Source organism: Galendromus occidentalis, unplaced genomic scaffold (assembly GCF_000255335.2).
Source record: "Galendromus occidentalis unplaced genomic scaffold, Mocc_1.1 scf7180000077384, whole genome shotgun sequence".
Taxonomy (NCBI): domain Eukaryota; kingdom Metazoa; phylum Arthropoda; class Arachnida; order Mesostigmata; family Phytoseiidae; genus Galendromus; species Galendromus occidentalis.
Window position 1 is genome coordinate 165,526 of NW_003805372.1, and position 8,888 is coordinate 174,413.

An 8,888-nucleotide genomic window follows, 5' to 3' on the forward strand; every position below is an offset into this window, starting at 1 on the left:
ATGTTCCGCCTGTCAGAATATCAAATCCGACTCTTTAACACCAGGGTACGTGACATCGGCGGGTCTCGTCGCATCGATTCGTCGACGTCAGACATGGCGTCTCCGAGCACGGAACGTGGAAGAAAACCACAACGCTAGTGTCAGTGACTCTGAATAAATCTGTCTCAATTAGATCTTGAGACCGAGTCTCACGAAAGGCGTTTTTTCGCTATTTCCTCAAAAGTTCACGCGGTTGCTTGCCTCAAAGCTATTTATCCTTTCTCGTGCTCGGAGTCTCACTGTCTGCTGGAGCTCGTCCTCCAATCGCGAATGGTCAACAAAGTTATAATTTGAGAGTCTTGAGCCTAACGATCGTACGATAAGACGGAAAATTCTCACCCTCGTAGCAAGGAGCATACGATGAGACCTAAAAAGAAAACGCATTTCTAGTAATTCTCATTCAATTAGAGTAAGCGTGAATCGATCGCGAAATGATTGAGCGGGTGGATCTCTTTATCGTCTGGTGGTCCGTTTTCCATGACGGCATGACAAACGGACTCAGCGTACTATGATGGCACTGTCGGAACCAATGTGGCATAGATCTTCAATGATGCGATTATTCACTAACTCACTCAAGGTACCCGGCGAAATCCGCCGATCTACGACGTTCGCTGAACTCAATAGAGCCGCGTATCACCATTGAAGGAAAAGGGGAGACTCTGCTTCCGAACGAGTTGAATCGATATCATCAGAGCGATTGTCCGCCTGTATGTACGTGCTCGTCGTGAAATCTGACCTCCTCAAACAGGAGATCAGGTCCGATGAGGGAATTTGTCGGAACAAATGACATCGGCGGTAAGTCAGGTCCGAACAGAGACGTAGCGGGAGATAGGAGGTGTATCTTTAGCATACCGTACAACGCTTGTACGAGCCGCGCGCTCAGTCGAGCGAATATTGGCAAAGAGTTCTCGTGCGCTTAGAGGCAACTCTGCGAGCTCGCGGTTTCGACTGCATAAGAGGCGACCTTGATCTTACGGATTTGCTGCTTGAGCAAAGTACGCAACTATATTGTACACTGCGAACACGGTTCGATCCGCTTCATGATTCCTCATTCATGACAAAAAGAAGATATTAGCCCGTGGGACACTCCTCTTGAGTCCCTCGGGGATAGAACTCGGAGACTGATCAGTGTCCGTCGACTTAGAAAGGTAATCTTTATTCGGAGCCTCGCGGCTCGAGGACGAGGCCGAAGCTCGGACACCGTGGACCGACCGGGCGAGTCGAGAGTCCACGGGTCGATTTGCGAAGCGCTCACCTGCTTATAAGGTACAGCCTCCGGCGGCGACCCTTGCGAAAGAGGGAGAGGACACCACGCATCTGCCTGCGGTCAACCTGTATGCCGCTGAGAGACAGAATGAGTTTTTACATTGCTCATCACATTCATATGATCAGATAACAAATGCGGGGGCAAGCACTATCGAGGAAGAGTTCGTTTTTGAGGCTGCGATCAGAAAACTTCCCGCTCGACCGCTCTCCCTGGTTTAGCGCCGAAGGATCCTGTTGTGAAAACACCCTCGACATCTTCCGGCTGCTCGCTTGAAAAACATCGATTTCCCACCGCGACGAGGAGAGCGAGAGAGCAAGAAAACAGGGTTTTGCGGTAATGATTGCCTTTATGGTGATTCTTTCAAATTAGGAAAGTTTCATCGATGTTGATCCGAGAAACTACATTTCGGATTCCAGGGACCAGAATTGTTTTGAGACAGGACAGCGCAAAATTCCGGAGAAGATTCCCCCGCGGTTATCCATGGCTTCCAACGGAGAATCCTGCACCCCATGGTTCTTTCTCAATATTTTTTCCAACCCATTTTCTGTCAATATTGACGTCTTCAGTTCTCCACGCGAGCGCTCCAGAAGCGAGACTTCCGTCGTTTCCGCTCACGGGATGAGCGGAGTAATTATCCGTAGAGAGCTGCTTCCCGAGGGAGACTTCGCCTAGCGTTCCTTCAGCCGACATTCACGTGATACAATTTGTTCTGATATTCTGCCGCACTCGAATCGCGGTGATAACATTGTCGAAATATGCGCGCCTTCATTCGGAAACGAGACAGTTTCTGCGTCGACTACGCCCCAGTAGCGAATGGAAGAGGAAAAGCCCACTTATTGTTCCATTCCATATTATTTTTCGACGGCCTGCAGCATCCAGTCAAGCTCCCAGGTATCCACTATATGTAGATGGATCGGACGAAGGTATCGGGATGTGGGAGCGGAACCGCGACAGACTCGAGAAGCTGATATGGATATTCTTGGTGAGCCATCTACTGGCAACCATCGAGAGGAAACATTCTGGACCCTGCGGGAAGTTATTGCTCAAAATCGGTGGATCCCTCTCGGTTCGTAAATGGCGATAATCTGAGGAACCAGCCCCGCTGCAATGATCCTTGAGGTTGGATTCGGCCTCGAGAAGTGAATTTCCAGAACTGCGTCAAGCTCAAACGGGCTTGCGGCTCTATTGAGTCCGTTTCAGCAGCTTTCGGCCGACGTCGAGCAAGTTCATCGAATTCGGAGCGAGATCTCTGGAGTTCCCGCCATTCGGCAATCCTCATACGAAGCTGGAGTCCATCTTGAGTCACGTCGGTATCATTTGGTCAAGGCCCTGAGAGATGGAATTACGATGCTGGAAAAAGAAGGGTCGGCGCTCATGGGAAGGCTTACGAAATGTCCTTCCGATTGATTGCGAAGAGACTTGTATGCTGTCCAGCGACTGGCTCGTTTCACGGCCGCTGCTTGACTTTTCTATCTACTCAGTCGGTGGCGGGCGAGTGGACCTACTGCGTCCTTGAAGGAGCGGAAACTATTCGAAGCTCTGGAGCAGAATGGAACTGTAGGACTCTCTATTTTAAACGCTCAATCCGAGACCTGAGTATCTACTCGTTTCGAGAAGAGCTACCGCGGTTCGGATCGAACGTCCGAGCTGAGAACACATGAGCGGGGAGAGTTAGGTTAGATGACTTCGAGGAGCTTAAGGCCTGGAAGTTTGATCGGCCGAACATATCTCATTTTATATACGATCTCTCTTATCTCATCATTTCCTGCATCAATTCGTCAAGGATACTATGATATCATGACTGGAGAGTGATCGAATATCAAAGGGAAGCTCTATGTCAGATCTTCCGTATTTCCCAAAGATCGTCTTCCAAACAGTTGTTAAGAATAGGCTCGTATAATAATAGCTCTCTCGAAGAACCCGGGGCGGTCGCAGCTCCGGGGCTTCTGATGAATTCGATCGTAGCGGAAACCAGATCCATCCGATCACAACACCTGAACCTCGTCCGCATGGAAAGCAGCATTGTGACGTTCGATTCTCTGAAACGAGCGCAGAGCGCTGGCAGGAAGAGAGCGGCTTGAACGAAACAAGCGAGCTCGGTTAACCGCGAACGATGCACTTTTTCGATCAAGCGTATCTACAATACTCCAGCGAGTTTCCTCAGCCCTTGTAGCCGCGATTCATGTTGCTTGGCAAATTGTAATTTCACCTGAACACGGAGAGCTGCGCGGTTCTCCTTCCCGACACTAATGGTGCTCCCGAACCGGGAGTACACACAGTTCCGGGATGCCCAATTCCTTCATTCTTTGAGATCTTGGATTTGGATCTTAAAGAGACTCATCGTGAAATTGCCCGTTTGCCCCTCTGGTCCACGGGGGAGAAGTCGCTGCGAGGAGAAGTTCGACCGTGGATCCGGGTTTGATAGATCGGATGCGTGCACATCCGAGAGACCATGCGGCGAAATTCCGTTCGGTTGAGCGATGGAGGTGGAAAGCAGGAGTTGGAAGAGTACCCTCCAGATGTCACGCTTCTGCCCTACAATCGGCGTATCATCCAGATTCGAAAAATTCCGAATCTATTTCTGAGACTCGAACAACACATGGTGACCTTCGGACGAGCTTTGCTCCGAATAGGGGGAACTAGAACCTTTTGTCGCTAAATCTCTAGCGTTCCCCTATCCCTTACCACTCATCATCGAGACGTACGCTCTTCGCGCAGCATCGCTGTCTGTGTGGAGAGATGCAGAACGAGCAACGGGTAGTTCGGGTCCATATTCCGTATCCTGATCCACCGAAATCAGGGAGAAGACACCATTACGTGGCGTTGTGGATCCGAAGGATTCCAAGATTCCATCCCGAGTCGTGGGCGGAAATGATTCGGTAGGGAACTGGGAACGTATGGCCGTGGAACTAGCGGGCGTCGGCCTAGAATCACGGTATTTCGACCCCGAAGCGATCGGTAGAGGATTCAATCAAGGTATTTCACCCCCGAAGCGATCGGCAGAGGATTCAATCACGGTATTTCAGCCCGAACTCTACCCAATTCCCCAGTACGTTCAAATTTTCACAGTCACAGACAGCCGAAGAATCGACCCGGTCCCACGGCTCAGGTGTTTGCGAAATATCTATCCTGGGAATTGGAAGAATTGGGCGAAATGGGACAACGATCCCGAATACCGCGGCGTTTTTACTCTCCGACGAGCTCTAGGTGATGCGGGAAAGACGCCCTGTGGACACGGGACTCCCGCAGCTGACAGGCTCGCGCCTTCCGCGGGAGACTTCTCAGGAAAGACAATGCCTCACCTGTGAGTTCGCAGTACCTGACGATCGTTCACAGAATCGGGGTAGTACTTTCTACGAGTGTCTCAGTTCCATTATATGTCGGTCCCATTGTTAAGAGGCGCGGGTTTCTCAGGAAGCCTCGACGACCGGTACTCTCGGGATTTCTGGAAATTCTAGAATAGACGTTCCGCGCGCTTCCTCAGCGAGCTGCATCAGAGGCTTTTAAATTCAGCGGGTCTGAATCGATACATCTCGCAGAGGCATACGCAGAGACGGCATGAGTGAATTCTACCTTCAGCGAAGTGCAGAGGGATCTCGACCAGCTTTTCCGAGTCATTTTAGGGCTCAGGGTCAGCGTTTCCGATGGAAAACCTGATTTCAGATGTGTCTAATTCGTGTCTTGGATTTCCTTCTATCCTGACTCTTAATAGAAGCTTCTGCTCACGACTCGCAAAGGATTACGGAGAGTCGGGAGCGATCCAGCACGAAAACCAGGTGCACCTTAAGCGATCATTCTATTATCTGGAATGGCTCGGAAATCCGACGGTTTCACAGAATTTCGAATGAGTTTCCAACCAGAGCCGATGAACTCTTACTTGAGCCGCCATGGATCCCGTCTCTGCACAGCCGTCAGAACCCCGAACACGTTTTCTGAACAATACTCCCTCTCATACAGAGGGCAGAGCAATGGCAGATCCTGATCGATCGAGAGTAGGCGAAACTCAGTCTCGCGCGAATTGAATCCTCAAATCACGAAGAACCATATCCAGTAGACCCTGGCTGCAACGGAGCCCTGGACAATGAACTTCTTAGAGAACGATTTTCCCATTTTCGACTGGCTGCCCGCGGACTCGATGGTTCGAAAAGCTCGTCACGATGGAGCTCGAGGGACCGACATCCCATGAGGGATTTATTCGGTTTAGGGGACCATTTCGTGAGCGGGAGTGTGTTTGACGTAAATGAGTAATGCTGTATATACGAAGGGCTCCAACGGATGTTCCGTTGGTGAATTTATTTCTCCAATTCATTGTTCCTAGGTTCATTCACTTCCATCAAAACTCAGTCCTGGGCACTCTTCCATGGTAGGGATTCCTGTGTCCGATGATTCTTCTCGGATGATTTGTGTTCACAATCGGCTCATCGAATCAGCGACTCCAGGACCTCTCGAGTCGGCTTCATACTTCCAAGCGGGCACTAAACTCCATCCGCACGTTCTCTGAATCGACCGAGCCCTCATGATCCGCCTTTCGAGATGACTTGAAAAGCTCTCGTGAGTACGGTAGGCTCTGCGTTCGATGACTCTCAGATGATTTCATTTTCTTTGTGTGGCTTTCCAAACACATTTTCTGATTCAGTGGCGTACTTCCAACGCCACGCCGTTTCATGACTAGATCAGAACTCGTTGACTAAAATCCAGTGGCATGCATGCCTGCCAGCTGTGGCGAAACATTGTATGAATCGGCCGTGCCAATACAATGTTCCAACTTTGGCTTCCGATCTTGGTGGATTCAAGGTAGCGCGGGGCGGACGGCCCGGCGGGCGAGCTGACCCTAGCGAAACCGAGGATTTAGCGATGGATCGATCGATCAATCAGTCAATCGATCATTCACTCATCCCTTCGGTCAGTCGTCCGACCCGTTAATCCATCGATCGATTAATCGAGGACAAGGACCTCTGCGCTGTCTCCGCCATCGGTTCGCGCTTTCCTGATCTCGCTTCCGAGGTGAGAGCTTCGGAATGCGTGGGGTCGCAGAACTCGTTCTTGAGTTTTGTCGACAAGTTGAGAACTTTCGTTCATGTTCATCCTTCGTGAGAAACTGCCAAGATGCTTCTTAGGTGGCGACGAGCGACGACGACTCGCGGCGCACTTTCTGGTATGACAATCCCACGAGAGCAGATTTGACAATACTGGTGGCGCACTTCATTGGAGGAGTGATCTGCAAGTTGAAAAAAGGATCTTGTTAATCATCGAGATCTTTGCTCAAGTTCTACGCTTCTGCTTCTGGGGGGAAAAGCGGGGGCAAAGAAAAGGGAGAAAAAAGTGAAGGGGGCAATCGGCGAAAATGCTCTAGAACACAGTCGTCTGAGCAAAGAGAATCGGACCAAGGATCAGGGATGCCGGCGCAAACGGGGCACGGGGGGTAGTGGAAGTTTTTGATGCGGATTTTGACACTTACGTGGCCCAAACTGCTGCTGCGAGATTTGAAAGCTGCTTTCGTTGTGTTATTGACGGGTGGAATGTTTTCATTGCAGAAAGCGTACAGATGCGATGACGAGTCTTTGAAATCCTCGCTGCGACCTCGTACGTCGTGGATGATTTTCTGCTCCACGAACTTCTGCATGAGCAGAACGACTTTCTGTCTCGTGACCTCCTGGCCGTTAGGCAGAAGATTGCGATTGTTCTTCAGGAAGTCGAGAGTCCACGAGACCGCTTCGCTTCCTGGGAAGCAGTTCTCGAATAGCTTGAGACCTCTTCGATGACGGCCAAGCGGCATGTTCTGTTTGACAGCTGATACGATCGTATTCCAGATCTTTGTTGCGCGGAAGTGCTCCGAGCGGTTAGAGCTGAAGTTGCCGTTGTGATCCATATCCTCAACACCGACTACAACAACGATAATCCTATTGGCACTTAATCCTAGAGAGTGTTCACTGAAGCTTGTTCTGTCCGACATTGGCGACTCTTTGCTGCCAGAGCGCAGCACGACGTCTCTTTTAAGAGCGCCTTCTCGCCTGGGCGAGGGAAGCGTGTTCGCGCTAACGCTCTCGCGATGACCGCGGTTCGGTTTGTTGTAAAGTCCTGAGGAAATTCATGGAGCGATGCGCTCTGATGAGTTACCGCTGAGAATGTCGGAGGCTCAATCCGCAGAATCGGTTCCTGAAGCCCTTGCCCGAGCCCGGCAGGGCTATGTTGATCGACACTCAATTCGAGCGCACCGATATGGAAAGTCCGTCTTCAGAGCTATCGACATGCTCAAGAGAAGACGGATCGAGTTCCCTTGGGGGCCTCGCACGCCGATCCCAAAGTCCGCTTCGTCGAACCCTTAACCAGCCCGAGGTATAGAAGTTTCCTTCGGCTCATGGACCGAGGGATAAGAGAAATCTCTCGGAATAGAGGCAGTCATAGAATTTATCACTGTGTCGTCTCCGATGCGATGAAGTGAAAACTGACAAGAGAGTGACTCTTTGACACGCCCCGACTTCTCGACGTGCCGTCTGAGAACGCTCTCATGTGGGTTTTTAGGTCATTAGGTCGCCGATATGCAAAACAAATCCTTTCATCGCAGTACGTAGTCATCGTGAGGACCCTGGTCATAAGGACCGCGCTCTTCTGGCGGGAGTCTCGCGAGCGACCCGACATTGATGATTCTGAGCAGCCCTGAGACCGAGCTCGAGCCCCAGGATCTCGTTAACTCGGTCTCAGGACTGGAAGACTCGCTGGACGCGATTCTGTCTGACGGAGCCAGCCTTCAGTAGAGGAGCATATGGGTGCCGCTATCAGCTGCGATTCCTGAGACCGCTCCGTGACTAGTCCATTCTTCCACAGGTGGGCCGCATGATCCTTAAACGGCGCGAATCTCGGTGTACCACGATGGTTTGAGGTGCGCCTCACCCCGCACCTTGAGGATTCAAGATCTCTTGGCCGACTCGACCGAGCTCGTTAGCCCGACAGAGGATTGGGTGAGTAATCCGTTGACGGTAGTCGGAAGTTCTAGTTGTAAAATCTGGGAATGACAACACTACGTAGCAGGAAGCTAATGAGTGGGCTTTCGTAGAATGATGCGCTACCATCATCGAATCACCTTCCATGCGTTCGAGGAATTCGACGAGACGTTGACGCTTGGTGATTTTCGTTCATTCGGAAAACGCGCGAAGTTTACCTTAGCGTGTATCTGCTTCCGAGGCGATGCTCACGCATCGATATCGATGGAGAACCGTCCTTAGTTTTACAGTGCCGGTAGTCGTGTCGCCGTAGGCGTCTGCACAAAAATATATTGTGGTTGGATTAAGGAGTTGCGACTGTGGTGTCGTTTATGGGCGTTTCTGGGTCAGACCTCCGCTACGAGAGCTTTAAAGCAGGCTGAAGAGACGCCAAGGATCCTCGCAGCTCGGCGTCAAACCTCGTCGAAAGAGCTCTTTTAGTTATGACTCGTCCTAGGCATCTGATTCCGAACGACCTTTGAGGACGGAGATGGAGGGCTTTTGTTGTTTCGAAAAATTAAGGATGCGTTTCCGGTCCAGATTCCTCCCGCGAATCTCGGGAGCGACGATGCCACGGTCTTTGAACTGAACGTAACGGCGCC

General features: G+C 51.0%; 1 protein-coding gene across 1 annotated transcript; it reads right to left on the reverse strand.

The window, feature by feature from the left end:
* Positions 1-6,340: 6,340 nt before the first annotated feature.
* Positions 6,341-7,175, reverse strand: LOC100901113 (DEP domain-containing protein 1B). The gene is made up of 2 exons (XM_003742405.1): positions 6,765-7,175; positions 6,341-6,524 (listed from the first exon to the last, which is right to left on the reverse strand). Exons 1-2 carry the CDS (start codon positions 7,173-7,175, stop codon positions 6,420-6,422), a joined length of 516 nt encoding a protein of 171 aa, XP_003742453.1. The 3' UTR covers positions 6,341-6,419.
* Between the last annotated feature and the right edge of the window lie 1,713 nt (positions 7,176-8,888).